At 44.2% G+C, this 16381-nt stretch overlaps 1 protein-coding gene across 2 annotated transcripts in view; it reads right to left on the bottom strand.

Moving 5' to 3' along the window:
* Positions 1-8052, bottom strand: part of Tmem170b (transmembrane protein 170B) — a 40099-nt gene extending 32047 nt beyond the window's left edge. The window contains exon 1 of one of the 2 annotated variants that reach the window (XM_076573225.1): positions 7586-8052. In XM_076573225.1, coding sequence (XP_076429340.1) covers positions 7586-7682 — 97 coding nt within the window. In that variant the 5' untranslated portion in view covers positions 7683-8052. The remainder of the gene's footprint in view (positions 1-7585) is intronic. The other variant, XM_006972805.4, reaches the window with a different exon arrangement.
* Between the last annotated feature and the right edge of the window lie 8329 nt (positions 8053-16381).

Genomic DNA, 16381 nt, shown 5'->3' with positions numbered 1-16381 from the left:
GAGCCAGTCACCCTTATTCTTTGGAAGTAAGCTGTTCATCTGGAGAGCCTGTCTGCAGTCAACCTACACACATATGAACTTCCAGCACGCTACAGACAGCTAAAAGCTCATTCCAAAACGTCTTAGTAGTTTTTAAGCACACACTCCCATTTGCTGAGCACTCAATGACAGAATCACCCAAGAGCAGCTTTAAGATCCTTGAGGACCCATACTCTATACAGACTGGGCCCTGGCATCTGTATAACCAGCCTCAGTGGTTCCCATATACAAGCAGGGTTAGTAGCAACTACTTCCGCCTGAAGTTGTGCATAGCAGAGGGATGAGGGAATCTGAGGATGCAAACCAGATTCCTACTACTGATTTAAAAAGCCACCTTTGCCTGGAGTACTCTATAAGCAGCTGTCCTTCCCTCATTCTCTACTACCACATACACAGGGTCAATCTCCATCCTTTAGGTTTCTTCAAAATCCTATTCCTGGGCCTTCCCAAAGTCCACAAGCCATAAGGAGGCACTTCTGAGAGTGTCCAGTCCTCCAGGACCATTTCATCTGTTTCTCGGCATGTACCACAATGGCCAGCATTGGGCTCATGGTCAAGAGTCCAGATTAGCTCCTGGAAAGGCTTCACATGGCTACTCTGTACAACTGTACATGCCAAACAGCCTTCTTTCTCGTGGCCTTCTGTTTCTGAGACTGCATGCCCTTGCCCTCTGTGCTGACACCATTCCTCCCTCTGAAGGCCTCTTCCCTTCCCCCACACCTATTCAAGTGTTAAAGCTCCTTTCTAGCAGGCCCTCAACTGTTCCAGCCAAACTTGCTTTTGCTTTCGCTTCCCACAATGGACACGAGCTGGTACGTGTTACCAACAGAATACAGCATGACTACAAATTGTACTTCCAAGATTATGTTAAATAGACTTGGGGGTTCTGTTTTGGTCCAACTTGTCCCCATCTTTTTGTGGGGAAGACAACTGTGAACAGTCCCGTGGAAGCCTTCCTCCCACATGAATGTGTCTGTGGAAGCTGTCTCTCAGGTCCCAGGGCAGTCTGCAGAGAACACAGGCCAGCTGATAGGCGCATTGGAGCACCCAAAACCAGCACTATTTCCAAAGAGCTGAACCTGTGAGATGTTCCTTGTTCTGAGCTACGAAATTTGAGAGTACTGTAACTCAGCATTAAAGTAGTTCAAATTTGTAAGTTAATACTCACTGCAAAAGAGGCCTAGGAAGGGTCACCAACTGCGATTTACCTCTGTGTCTAAGACATGTTTGCTGAACAGCAATGACTCTTCAAGTCCTGATCCACATGCTCTGCAAGCTGGGCCCATGTGCCCACCATGTTGGGTATTGTGAGAATCAACTAAAACGCATGGAAGATTCTTAGAGCCATGTCCTGCTCACTAAAAAGGTTTAAGGGAATGTTATCCTACAAATAGTTTCTAACATGGACATGTCCCCATCCTTAAAACTAAAATGCTAGACACAAATTGTTTTGTATAAGGATGATATAAGCCATGGTGAGTTACAAAAACATGAGGAAAATCAGTGTGCTCTCAAGTACACAGGACAGCTCCTCAGGGGCAGGGGAAGTGCCATAAGCATGTCAGGAAGCTCAAACAAGTCAGGTGTCCATGGAGGTCCACTTCATCTTCTCTAAGTCCTACAGGAAGTACGTATGTGGGCCTAGGTTACAGTCTAGAATTTATATTATAGCACCGGCATTTAGTCTCACGTAAAACCTGGCTTTTCCTACTTCGTAAAATTTAGGGGAAAGTTTCTTTAAGCTGAGTCTATTAGCTCAAGGTCTCTAAATGAAATCAATAGCCCTTTTTCCCCCCACAAGACAAGGTTTCTCTTCGTAGCCCTGACTGTCCTGGAACCTGCTTTGTAGCCCAAACTGGCCTCGAACTCACAGAGATCCGCCTGCCTCTGCCTCCCGAGTGCTGGGATTAAAGGAGCGCACCAGCAGCACCCAGTTAAGATTAATGAGATCTCTTAAAGGTGCTGCTGCCACCACTGTGTAGTCTATGATTAACTATTATTGCTTAAATAGGTCATTAAAATACATAATTAGCCTATCACACCTTACATAATCATACATAGTAAGCTAATAAATTACACAGTCACTAATTACAGGAAAACACATGTGAAATGCTCTGCTGTATAGTCTGGCACAGTGAAGTGTTGAATGAGTAGCCATGTTGAGATTTTTCCTCCCAAAGCTATGTACAGCCAGTGCTCAACTCTCAGGGCTTACCTGTCACACCTGACCATTTTTAATTCTAGCTCCCTTCCCTGGACCCAATTTCCCTTCCTTTCCAGTTTGGGATTCCTAAAATAGTTACTAGAAGCACAACATCTCTGACCTGTCTTTATGATTAGCTCACAGTCTTGGTCACTAAAGAAAGCAAGATAAATAAAATTATATAGTTAATTATTAAAGAGTCAAAAAATCATAGCCTATATATTCTTACAATGAATCCGCAGTACTCCAGAGAACAGGGGCTTATGTACAGCTCCAAGACAATAGAGTGGAAACCGAGTGTGAGCCCAGTGAACAATGAGCCTGACTTTGCAGTGCCTGCTGTCAAACATCCAGGAGGTCCTTCTAGAAGGGTGCATGCTATCAAGGGCAGCCCCACCTGCACTTACTGCTCTGTGCTACACCACAAGAGTAAGAAATACCAATCCTGTGTTTCAAAAACAGTCAACTGTGGGGTCTGGTACAAATACCAGACACAGAGTGTATGATTAAAGCTGTGGTTACGGACTGAGCAACAGCAGTGGATTTCTGACCACTCTCTACATATGCCTACCTCGGTAAAGGAATGTAACCTAATGGTAAACACACAGCCACACCAAGGGAGGAAAGCTACCTGAAAACAACAACAAAGGTGCTGACTGCACCACCGTGTTTGAACTATTTCTCCCCTTTCCACTGACAGCAAAAGTTTATCAACTATTAAACTCTAAATGGAAACTCTAACAGTATGTGCATGAATATTCTAAAAGTAAATAAACACAGACAGAGAGAGACCCCGAATTACCAGTGGTTCAACTTACAAACTGTCAACTTTAAAATGCTGTAAGCCTATGCCCACACAACACTCTGTTCCCACTGTGTGTTTGATAAATACGATGTTGTGTTAAGATGACTTCTGGTCAGCCAGGGGCTACTGTAGCTCATTTAAGATAGGTTAGGCTAAGTGTTGGTTTTGGTAAGCAAGATATATCAAATACATTTTCTACTAATAGTTTTTTTTTTAATTTACAATGGGTTTATCAGACCATAACCATATCATAATCTGAGGACCCACTGTACATACATGCACATGTATACACAAAATGAACAGTATTTATATAGATACCTATAAAGCTTTTCTCTTTCACTATATATTGGACCCCACACTCAACACTTACTACCAGGAAAGAGAAGAAGGGGTACACCTGCCCCCTACATCTTCTGCTGTCAAAGAGGAAGCTGACAAGCCTAAGACAGCATCTACTTTTCTCCCAGGGCCCAGTATCCCTTTCCCAACCCCACTATGTTTGGCCAGCAGTTTAAGGACCTGCCTTTTCTGAAGTAAAATTCTTCTCTAACTCCTTAGTAACCAAATTTGGATCAGAATACAAATTGGGAGTCAAATCAGTTAAGAAAAACAAAATAAAGCAAAAAGATACAGCTAGTTATTAGGAAAAAAAAAAAACCAAGTTACAAAGCTGAAAAGATAGACCCAGTATGGAGTTCAACTTCAGATTGAGGGGTAGGAATTTAGAGCACATTCATAGAAAAGGGTACTTGTGAATGAAGAAAGGAAGGAAGCCATTCATCTCTCTAATAAGCGGGGGGGAGGGGGGGGGAGCCTAAAAGCTATTCAGGGTTAAGCAAAGGAGGTATCCGAAACATTACATCCAGAGAAAGGGGTGGACACACAGCAACTGTGGACGGTGGTCATCTAGTCACAGACACAGGACTTGGGATCGGCTTGTTCTTAGAATCTTCATATGAACGTCTCCAAAAGAGGGAAACATTAAACAGCTGACCAAACCTTAGAGAATTCCTAAGACTGGGAATATAATAAATATGGGTCAGTAATTTACAAAACAATAGCCACTTGGAACGTTAGAAAGCATTGTTTTTTCAATAATATCTAACATTTTCCAGCATCTTTTATTTACTGAACAAATCAGTAAACTATCATTGAAGATCTCAGTTTCTATGGTTTTGGCTACCTGCATCACCAACCATCCAAAAATATTCAATTGAAAATTCTAGGAACAAACAACTCATACTTTTAAAATTGCTGGCCACTCTGAATAGCATGACGACACCTCATGCTGTTCTGTTCTAAGACTCATCTCTGTCAAGGGTACATAGACCTAGGAACCATATGCCTTATCAGACTGACTGTTAGCTACTGATAGGATGCCTCAGTATCGCAATGCTTGTGTTCAAACAGCCCATCGCTTTACTTAATAGCATCAGAATGCAACAGTAGTGATACAGTAGTGGCAGTGTGTAGTTGAACATTTTCCGGCTTTATGGTTTTATTGTTAAGCATCTTGCGGCACCTAACAGAAAGTAAACTGTATCATAAGTATGCATGTTAAGGACTAGATACTATCTGTGGTTTCAGGCAGCTAGGGGAGGAGGCAGGGGTGGGTGTAGGGGATGTGTCTTGGATGTATGGGGCCCAGCCAGTGGAGATAACTTTACATATTCTCAGCCTGCGACAAACATGTGCCAGGCTAATCTTAAGTATCCTAAGATTTACTATTTTTCAGACCTGCCTGAGTTAAGTAGCTATGTGGGGCAGAAAGGACAGGCATGGAACTGAGAGTCAGGAGAGGCTCCAGGCCTGCCTCTCGCTGCAGGCTGGTAAGAGCGACAGAGTGGTAGTTCAGAAACTGGAAAACTCTTGGGTTAGGATGCTTCTAGTTCTTCTCGGCTAAGTTTATTCCTATCAAAGCAGACTCCTGCCTCTTAGACAAAATCCTAAGAGTAAAATCACACTGCTTACTTGTACAAAGAAGAGAAACGATAGCTTACTTCTCTTTTATTTGGTATTTAATTAACTCAAATTCCCAATACCCAGATTTTTATAATCCCTTCAGCCATAATCCAAGATAGCCTGGTTTTATACTCTGCTTCTTTTCATTATCTGTTTCACTTACAAGTCTGCTATGATGCCAAATATGCCTTCTGAATGAACAGTACATGGGACAATCATGTAAGCTACCAAACTGAAGCTTGCTTCCTGCTTCAACGACTGCATCTGTAAAGTGAAGATACACAATCTCTCAAAAACTACTGACAATATCAAATAAAGAACACGCAAGCCAGTACCTAGCACTAAACACAACTGCATTCAATATGCGTTTGCCCGTCCTCCAAGTGTGTGAGATGACTGTCTACAAAGGCTGCCTATGCACCCCACTGCACGTGAATGGCACATTCACTCTAAGAGACCTAGATGAAACAACGCAGCAGCACGTTTAAGTCCCGCATTGGGTCCTATTTCACAGTCTCACTTCAGTACACATGGGGTCAGCAGTTACAACGTGCCAGAGTCCAGTACGCTATGGCATAAGAACTCAGAAAGGAGCAAGACAGCAGCCTTACTTTCAAACACTCAGGCTAGCAGAGACAAAAATTACAACGCAGTCAAAAACAGAAGTAGGTACAAAGAGCAGAAGTAGCAGGATGAAGCAAGAAAGTCACACTGCTTGACAGAGCAGAGGATGAAGCTGAATAAAGAGCTATGGAGAGGGAAAGGGAAGGCATCCTGTAGACAGGTTTGCTCTGAAGGCCCATTTGCTCACTAGAACTTAGGGCAGTTTCGTTTGCCTGCAATGCTTTGTGTGTCTACTCTGCAGAGTTATTAAGATTAGAAATTATATATAGAGAGTAATCCATAGGAGACAATCAACGGTGGGCTGATTGTCTTGGGAGCTGTGCTTGCTTGCTTGTTTTGAACAGACTAGGCTGTACATGGCACAGCACACAGCATCTCTTGACCAAGCCTCAAGCTACATGTGGGACAGCTATGGTCAGGGGACACAGAACCACAGGCTGCCACTTTATATAAGCAATTATTAGGCTCACACCAGAGATAAGCAAAGCTCTCCAGGATTGCTATCTGCTATTCCTAACCAAATGGGTGACTTGTGGAGCTGAAAAGCCACTGTAATGATAAGAATCTTAAATGTTTTAAAATATTGCTCAATCTTGCAAACAGGTCCACTACATTTACACTTTACTCTTAGAGTCCCCACGCTAACTTTCTATAAAATACCTTGATGAGCCAAGCTAGTTATTAATATAGGCAATATATATTCTTACTAAGTCTTTATCATTATTCATTAATAAACAATCATACTTTGGAAATATGAAACTGTGGATGAACACACACAAAGTCATAAGTAAGATAAGGGAGTGTTATCTTGAAATTACCTTTATGTGGATTTAACTTTTCAGAACTATAAACATGCAACCAAGAAGAGTCTGCTGGCTCCAGGGTTTCCTTTAATTGTGTAGTTTCCTTATATAAGGAATTAAGTAACCTGAAAATTGTCCTGGGGGTACATAATTCCATCACATTTTTCTCTTTGAACATGTGAGCCCTGTATCAGGTCAGATTTTTACCTATAAATATATGCATATGTATACTATATGCTATTAACTTGACATCACACAAATTTTGAAATATTAATGTTCAATTGGAGTTAAGAGACTTTAAAGACCTGAGGTTTTTTTTTTTGGGGGGGGGGGTAGAGTGGGGAGGTTGTGGTTGTTTCAGAAAAGTAGACACCCTGGACTCAAACTGTTAATCCTATCGCTTTCCTGTCACTATTCCTCTTTAGAAGCCCTCTTAAAAACTCAGAGTATAAACATTTCCACATTAAGAAAACCAAAAGTTTCTTCCCAAAGCAAGCCCACAGACTGGATGAAAATATGCTGTGTACTAATGCCTCGCTCTAACAACCACAAACTGATGCTATAACGTATCTAAATTCAATTCCCAATCACCTTGATTATTGAAGGGAAATACACAGAATTCGCAAATGTCACAGATGCAGCAACTTGAGGCCAGAAGGAGACACCGACAGACAAAAGGAAACAGCAGGGAAGACAGACAACTGCTCTGACTGCTCTAGCTAGACCTTGGCCCAGCCCCTGACCCACTATAATCTACTTAGTCATCTCGCTCTCCAAAAAAGAAAAGAACGGTCCAAGCAAACAGATCGCCGTGAGCAGGGAATGGAAGTGCTGCGTTTGGTTTGAGGTTTGTCAGCAAGAAAAAGAGCTATACCAGGAAAGAAAGAATAAAAATGATCGAAACCTCAAGAAGCTGAGTGAGTGTGAGTGTGAGTGTGAGTGTGAGTGTGTGTGTGTGTGTGTGTGTATGTGTGTACGCGGGGCAGTGGGCGAGGGGGGGAGCTAATGACACAAACGTGAACTGTGATCCAGTCTGGGCACGGGCGCAACTCGCGCGTGCTCCAGCGGCCGGCACCAGGCCGGGGGGGTGAGGACGCCCAGAACACGCGTGAAGCGGGTCCCCACCGCTCCCTCCGCCCCGCGCATTACCCGTGAGGTTCCTCAGCACCGTGCCATGGGCCCAGAGGCTCAGGACCTGCTGCACCGACAGGTTGATCATCGAGTGGTCGGCGCCCTCCGCCCTCATCGTCGCCGCGGGGCGACAGCGGGGCGCTCCGGGGGGCGCCGCTCGGCGGGTGTCGCAGGCAGCGTCCTCCCCGCCGGGGAGACATCGAGGAGCGCGGGAGGGCGAGGCCTGGGCCGCGGGAGGCACCGCCGCTCCCGCTCAGGGCCCGCGTCGCGCCGCGGGGGCCCGCCACGCCACGAGGCTCGGGTCACGCCGTGAGGCCCGCGAGGACCGGCAGCCGGCAGGGACAGGCCGCGGGACGAGGCTCATCGCGGGGACGCGCGACGAGGCTGCGGCGCCGGGCCGCGGCACCTGCCGCCCGCCTGCCGCCCGCTCGCTCGGCCTTAGGGTCGCCGACACTCGAGGAGCCGCCCCCTCCGCCCGCGACCGCCCCGGGAGCGCGCACGCGCGTGCCCGCCTCTCTCGGCCCCGCCTCCCCCGGGTGAGCGGCTGCGCAGGCGCACTGCCCCGGCTCCGCGTGCGCCGCCCGCAGCCGCTTAGAACTCGGCGTCCGCCCGCAGTGGGGCGGAGGGAGCGCCTCCTACGTCACTGGCGCCACCGCCGGGGCTCGCTGCTGATTGGGTGCTCCGAGGGAACGGCCTCCACGCCCCTCGCCCCCGCCCGACTGCGCGCCCCCGGAGACCCAGAGGCCGGTGAGCAGGGCGGGCATGACGTCCCTGCGCGTGGAACTGAGGAGCTCTCCGTTCGGGCTTTATTTTGAGACGGTGCTTCGCGACTCGAGACCCTTCCGTCTCCGTGAGGGCGTTTGCGAGCAACTTTTTGCAGAGATGTAAATGACAATGTTAAGGTGTTTTTATTTGCGGGGTTGTCTGTGAGTCCAGTGACCTGGATAAGTCTCTTCCTTTGCTAAATCCACTAAAACAGAAATAGATCCTCTTTGTCATTTCAACTAGCCTTCTTGCCGGCGATATGAACTTGACCTCCCGGGGCTGCAGGATCTGAAATCACTTACTGACGCAAGGCCCGGCAGGTGTCTGAATCCTCCTGGCCAAGGTTGGCTCTAGCTCTTCTTTTCATCTACGCTTTGAGTCTCTGTTATCACACATGCCTCCCCAGCACTTAAACTAGATCAGCCCCCTTTCCCAGTCCTTCAAATCCAAGGTCAGCCTCAGAAGCATCTTAAGTCCAGCTATGCTGGTTACCCTCTTCCTTGAAGTTTGAAACCTTTTAATGTGAAAAATAAAAATTTAAGTGTTTGCAAAGGGTGCTATCACCTCACCCAACTCCATTTTGTTCAAACACTGCTGATAAAGTTTAGAGAGGAAAGTGAAGAAAACATAACTAAACTAACCAGGTGTATTTGCTCAGACAGTGAAGGGTCGAGTGGCCTAAATATTGTCGCTCTTAGTGAGCACTTTAAAAATGACAACAATGTATATGCAGGTATATATTTATGTATATTTTTCTTTTGCTCTCACAATATAGGAAAAGGAAATTTGGGGATCATTAATGGGAATTGAATTAAAACCCACTGTAATTTAGAGTTTATCAGCTAAATTAAATCTGTTACTTCAAAATTATCAGACATAAATGAGGCTTTAACGTTCTAATTCTTTGTATTTTATAGAGAAACTGATTTTGAGGAATTAAGTGATTTGAAGGGGCATCATTTCTAATTTTACCCTTATTTTTTTCTTTCTCTCTTTTCTTTCTGGCAGCCATAGTGTCTGTCCTGGCTCACTAGTCCCTCCCTAGCATTAAAGTTCAGAATGGGAAGTTACCCAATAATGCAAGAAAGGGACTTGACATTATTAGGAAATGTGAACACACTTAGTGAAAGGCTTATATACCCGAGTCTTGGAGCATCTCATTAAACTCTCCTAAGCTTTAAGCTATTGGGTTCTTTAATTACAGATTTATTTAAAATGCTGTAGCACACATTAAAAATACATATTGAAAACATCCTGTACCTAGGGCAGTGTTAGCATAAAATGCTCCAGAAATATTTGTTTAATGAATAATTGAGTAAACTTCATAGGAAAGTTAACATTTTTCCTTTTCCATGTGATTTAAAAAAAAAAAACAAACTCATATCCAAGCATTTATGTTAGATGATTGAGACACAGTGGAATATGAAACTTAAGGCAACTTTACCAAAAGAAAAAAAAAAACCAAAACTTTTATCAAGATAAATGAATATTAAAATGCAGTATATTTTAAACTACAAAAATCCATAGTGAATAAAATACCAAATTCTTTAAATCAAAACAGAGTCTGATCTTGCACTTGTTACCAGTCGGCGGGCTGGAACCCTCTGCTGTACTCTGATAGGAATTGTGGGTAGGCAAGGAGCAGCTCTTCAAGTACTGCCCTTTGGCAGTTTGTGTGTCTCCAGGTATTTGACAGGAGGGCGGCTGCCACGGTTGCTGCCAAGTCCACCTGTCCCAGGCCTGGAGCTCTGCCTCTTTGTGTCACTGCAGCTGGCCCCTCTGCTGCCCCTGCAGCTCAGCCCTCTGCAGCTCAGTCCCCTGCAGCTCAGCCCTCTGCAGCTCAGCCCCCTGCAGCTCAGGCCCCTGCAGCTCAGCCCCCTGCAGCTCAGCCCTCTGCAGCTCAGCCCCCTGCAGCTCAGCCCTCTGCAGCTCAGCCCCCTGCAGCTCAGCCCTCTGCAGCTCAGGCCCCTGCAGCTCAGCCCTCTGCAGCTCAGTCCCCTGCAGCTCAGCCCTCTGCAGCTCAGCCCTCTGCAGCTCAGCCCTCTGGCCACTCAGCTCCGCCTCTTCTCCCATCACTGCCAACCTGGTGCTATTCTGTCGTTGCTGTTATTCTGTTCTCTCTGGTGCTTTCTTCATGTTGCCAGCCTGGTCTGCCCTATCCAAAATGAGCAGATGTGTTCATTGGTTTTATTTATTTATTCATTTTTTTTTCTTTTCAATTTGACACAGCCTGGAGTCATCTGGACAGAGGTAACCTCAATAAATAAAATGTTTCCATCTGATTGCCTAGGGCATTTTCTTTATTAATGACTGATGTGGGGAGGGCCAGCCTGCTATGATCAGTACCATCCCTGGGCAGGTGGTCCTGAGTTGTCTAAAAGAGCAAGCTGAGTGAGCTATGAGGAGCAAGCCAGTAAGCAGTGTTCTTCCATGGTCTCTACTTCACTTCCTGCCTCCAGGTTCCTGGGCTGAGTTCCTGCCCTGACTTCCCTTCCATGATGGACTGTATGATGAAATAAACCCTTTCTTTCTCAGATTGCTTTTGGGCATGGTGTTTATTATAGCAATAGGAAGCAAATTAGGACAGGAGGTAAAGACCTCTTTAGAGAGGTGTTATTGTAACACCAGGGACAGTAGCACAGGGCACTGTCTCTTGGACGGCTTACAAAACGAACCAGAAAAACCTGCTGAAATAGTCGAAGAAGAGGTGTTTGCAACAAGCACAGAAAATCACTCATGCTAATGAAGGTTTGTGGTTGCACCAACTACCCAGTCTGTTTGGTAGCAGCAACAACCACTATACCACTAGGCTGCTAGGAAAAAAAAATGCTCCCCTAGATGGAAATAGTTGCAGGATCTAGGTAGAGTTCATCAAAGACTGTATGGCAGGAAGTACAGGACAACCTGTGTGAAGGGCCTTTCCTCAGGGCATCCATGGAGTGTTCCAGATGACTGGTGCTGGGAGACTGGCTGACTTCTTAACCCGCAGGCCTTTTGCTCAAGGCTGACAGGGCAACAGAGGAGAGTGGACACCTGCCAGGAGGTCAAATTAACCCATCCCAGAGTCTTTGCTAATAGAAAATGAATACTGGAAAGAGAGCCCACCATAAGTAACAAACACTAATGGTGTCCTTCATGTGTTTGAATAGTACTTTAACGATATCGAACACCCGCCTACCACCTCATGGAGAGGGCGGTCCCCTCATGTGTCTCATGTGAGAGTCTTTCCTTCAGCAACTGTTTACTGCTTCTGTAACCTCAGGAAGGTTGTGCAAGTTCTCTAACCTTGTGGTGAGTTCTTGTAACTTTCTTGTGAGTCCCCCTGTTTCCATCCAAGGAGACGTGTTTCCCTCTAAAGGAAACACCTATACAACATTTGAGGTTGGTCCTCTGGTTGCTTCTGGTAATGTATATCACCATGACTTGTGAAACACTTCAGTTGAGAGTCTGTCCATTGTCAATTCACTCCAAACAGTCTAAAACTCACACATTTCCACTTCCTCATAATGTTCTTCTCTTTCCCTATCATAACACAGTAGATTGGATATTTTGTCTACTCGTAAAGCTCAAGTGTCTGGGTTCTAACCCCCATTTAACTGCATAAGCCAATGTGAACATTTAATTACAATGGGCTATTGACCTCTAAGCTTCAGTTTCATTATCTGTGAATTTTAGTATTTCATTATATATTTATTTCATATGTTACTTACTGCAGGGAACATAAATCATTATACTCATATTTCATTGCAATGTTTCTTGAGATATTTTGAGGACCAGTGTACATGGCATTCGGGTCCTTAAGCACTCAGAATGCAATCTGTATCTATAAATAACAGTAGGTGCTAGTTTTTATTACTGTCACATTTAAATATGGATTTTTGAAGCCATATGAAAATTGCTACCTTGTAAATATTTCTCCTAATGAACAAGCCAAAGGGACTTACTTGTAAAGGAGTCCTTTGATAGGAAAACATCTACTTATATTTTCCTACTTTGAAAATTGTAATATATTTGAGTGGCTCAAAACTCTCACCGTATGAAATGTGTACACTGAAAAGTGTCCTCCTACCACTTCCCCCCAACTGCTCACTGCCTCTCACCCAAACACAGTTACAAGGTTCTTGTGACTCATCCTGTTTTTAGCCAGGTTAAATTACATCTTTTCAACTCCAGCTGTAAAATCTGAGAAAAATCAGCATATTTAAACTTCATCTTTTTGCCATTTCCTTCCCAGTTCTGTGAAAAGCATGGATCTGACCTCAAATACATACGATAGACTTGAAAGCCTGAACCTCAGTGTATTGAACCTCAGTGTAGACCATGCTGTGTATTGAATGTCCATATCTCTCCAAACTGATACACTTTCCCAAATTATTAGGAGGTCATGGCAGTGGAACCCTTGTAGATGAGACTGATTCCTTTATTAGAATAGATGAGGGAGATGGTCTGTCATCCATGTAAAATGCAGCAACGAGGTACTTATCTGCAACCCAGGAAAGGACCCACAACAAACATGGAGTTTAATGGCACCCTTATCTGTGTCTCCCAGCTTCCAGAATTATGGGAAATAAATTACTTAAGCTACCTAGACTACGGCATTTGTTTTAGCAAATACTCACATAGCAGAGTAGCCAAGCTATAAGGTGATGTCATGGGAAAACTCTAAGTGTCAGTATGAAGGCTCTGCAATCACAACCCACAAAGGACCATGCTGAGCTTGCTGTAGCTTGACTGAACCTCATTGACTGTTTGCTTTGAAAACAAAAAAGTTGGGGGCTGGAGAGATGGCTCAGCAGTTAAAGCTGCTCCCTCAGAGAACCCACATCTGTTTCCCAGCACCCACATCAGATGGCTTAAAATTGCCCAAACCTACAGTTCTGGGGGTCTAACACCCTCTGGCTTCTGAGGACATCTGCACATAGATCTACACTTAAGTAAATAATAAAATCCTTAAACAGCAAGTCAGTATTCCTTCCACAAATAGAATACAGAAAATTAGTACCAAGAATTAAGGCTGTTGCTGTATAAACTTGACCATGTAGCTCTGAGGCATTTGGAGCAGGTGTGTGGGAGGAATGTGAAAGAGTTTGGAGGTATGAGCTAGAGACGCCCTACCATGCTGCAAGCAATGCTTAATGGTCCTTCTGGTGGGCGTTCAGAAGAACAGCAACAGATGTGGACAGTGGAGGCCTGGCTCATAGGGCTGCAGAGGTGAGCAAGGACTCTATCAAGAACCAGGCTAGAGAGCATTGCTGTTGTATTCTGGCAGAGAATCGCACTTAGCCACTGTCCTGAGAACTGGAGTGTGGCTAAATCCAAAAGGAATGAGCTAATTTGTTTGGCAGAGGGCATTTCAAGACAGGGTTGTATTCAGGCTATATCGTGGTTAATTGCTCTTATCCAGGTCTGTAGTAAAAGACAGTGGCAAGTAGAGCAAAAAGATATGAAAGGTGCCGTTTGGCAGGGAAAGTAGTCTGGCAGGAAAGTTTCAAGTTGCAGCAGGGGGAAGGGAAAGCAGCTGTGGTTGTCTAAGGGCTTAGTCCCATTACAGAGAAACCTAGGAAAACCTCCCGGCAGTAAGACCAACTTGTGAAAACTCAAATTCATTTTAAAGGAATGAGCTTAGGCTGACAATGTCACTGAAGGGACTCCTTGTTCAAACACAGTCGCCTAGAAAAAAGTCTCACCAGGGTCCACACAGAGGCAATGAGAGTGTGGCTCAAGGAGGCCAGGTACATCTAGAGCTAACAACAGAGCTTGGCAGCATTGACCACCTGATACCGTTTGCCAGCATGAAACAGGCAAGGTCTGATGCCAAGCAAGAAGTCCCCCAAGAGGACACTGTGTGAAGCTGTGAAGGTGCAGAATAACTGTTTCTGGAGACCCAGTTAGGATGCTGTAGGTGTCCACCACACAGTTACATTCATTACATACATTACATCATGGAGTGAAGGCAGCCTGAAAGACAGGATATTGTGGTATAAGCAGCAAAGCTGGAAAGTCAGGGCTGCCCACAACTACTAGACCCCAAATGATCCCATCAAGAGCCCTAGATACAGGACATTTAAATTTTCATAGAAAAAGACAATCAACAGGCAACTCCGAGATGAGTATGTTGTGGCTCGGCTTAAAGAGATCCCTTGTCACAGGCTGAACAGGCGTGCCTACCTGATCTTAAGATTTTAGCTTTGTCGTAGTGACTGCTCTATTGCTGTGAAGAGCCACAATGGCCAGGGCAACTCTGATAAAGGAAAGCATTTAATTGGGGCTGCTTTACAGTTTCAGAGGTTAGTCCATTATCGTCATAGTGGGAAGTAAGATGCTGTGCATGGTGCTGGAGCAGTACCTGAGAGCTACATCCTGATCCATAGATAGAGAAGCAGAGAGAGAGAGACGGGGTGGGGGGGTAGGGGGGGACACTGGCCCTGGTGTGGGCTTTTGAAACCTAAAAACCACCCCCAGTGACACATTTCCTCCAAAAAATTGCCACACCTGCTCCAATAAGGCCACACCTCCTAATCCTTCTAATCCTTTCAAAACGACCACTCCCTGGTGACTAAGCATACATATGTATAATCCTATGGAGGCCATTCTTATTCAAACCACCACAAGGTTTTACAAACTCTGAGATAAATATGCAAAATACCCAGCTTCAGGAGTTTTATATATTTATATATGACATATAAGTACTCAGTAAATATATTGACTATATCACAATGTATAGGTGTGCTCTCATAATCTATATGTGTATACTCATTAACATATACATGTATATATCCATTGTCCATAAATGCTGAGAGGATTATAAAACAGAAAAAGATGAACATCTCGCCTTTGCCTTTGTGAAAGAGATCAAAGCCTGCCTTATGACTAAGGCCTTGCAATCTAATCACAGGTTTGAGATGGAATCAGCTAGAAAGATAATCAACTCCCCGCCTCCCCAAGTATCTCTGTCTTTCCTGATTCTGAAAGGAATGGAAGCCAATGTTTTAAAATTCTATTAGCCAACATACATTGAGAAATACACTGAGCTCGGCAGTGGTTGACTGTCATCTCTCAGTTTGCCAACGGCTCTACAACCAACAGCTTGCACAATAAACTCTAACTTCCTCCTTGCAACCAGAGAACATTTCAAGAACTCAGAGTCTGGTTGCCAAGGGAACTCCTATTTTATGTTCAGCCTCCTTGTATTTGTCCTGGATTTCCAAGTTCAAATGAAGTATAATTTAATATTGTACTGTCAACTCTGGTGCTCAAGGTACAGTAGAAAGGGTCAATAAGGACTTAAATTTACTCTAGGGTAAGATAAAGCATGGTCAAATTCTTGGTCCACAAGTCTTGTTGCTTAAAGGATAGATTTCATGTTAATTATTGTTTAGAAATTAAATAATGAAAGATTTCAATGTGACTTTAAAAAATGGTGGGAACGTTCTCAACAGATAGTCTACTACTGAGCCACACCCTCTTGTAACTTTTTAATGGTCTTCTGCTTGCTTCTGGGATCTGCTTGCAACAGTTTCTTTAAAGGAGAACAATCTGTAAAGTCTCTCTTCCCAATTCTCATCTTCCTTCCTTTCTGGTCATGTAAATATGATATGAGCAGTTTGCTCAGCATTCTAAAATCTTTGTTCCTTTTTATTTTTAGTAAAACCTAATAAAGCCTGTGTACCGATGTCTAAAGTCCGAGAAGAAAGGAAGTCCATGACATTAGATTAGTCATTTGTTTTGAACTTGCTGAGTAGAACTCAATTACACATTCACCCTGAACTTTTCCTCAGTTTTTCAGACAGGGTAGCTAGAGCTGTTTACATGTCAGAGAGATGTAGAGTGGCGTGCCATTTTGCCAAGTTCTGTTGAAAGAAATCTTCTCTGGATTTAAGTCATTGAGATGTTAAGCCAACAAAGTTGATTTTTTTTTTTTACTTAAAATAAGATTCTCTTCTTTCATATGGGGATACCTATAATTAGCTTTGATAAAATTGACATTCTTGTAAAAGTTATATTCAAGGGTGCTAATGTCTGTAATTGAAGGGTGAGTCTAGTGTTCTG

Source organism: Peromyscus maniculatus, chromosome 5, assembly GCF_049852395.1.
Source record: "Peromyscus maniculatus bairdii isolate BWxNUB_F1_BW_parent chromosome 5, HU_Pman_BW_mat_3.1, whole genome shotgun sequence".
Lineage (NCBI taxonomy): Eukaryota > Metazoa > Chordata > Mammalia > Rodentia > Cricetidae > Peromyscus > Peromyscus maniculatus.
The sequence above is the reverse complement of the archived record's forward strand: the minus strand, read 5'-3'. Positions and strand labels throughout refer to the sequence as shown.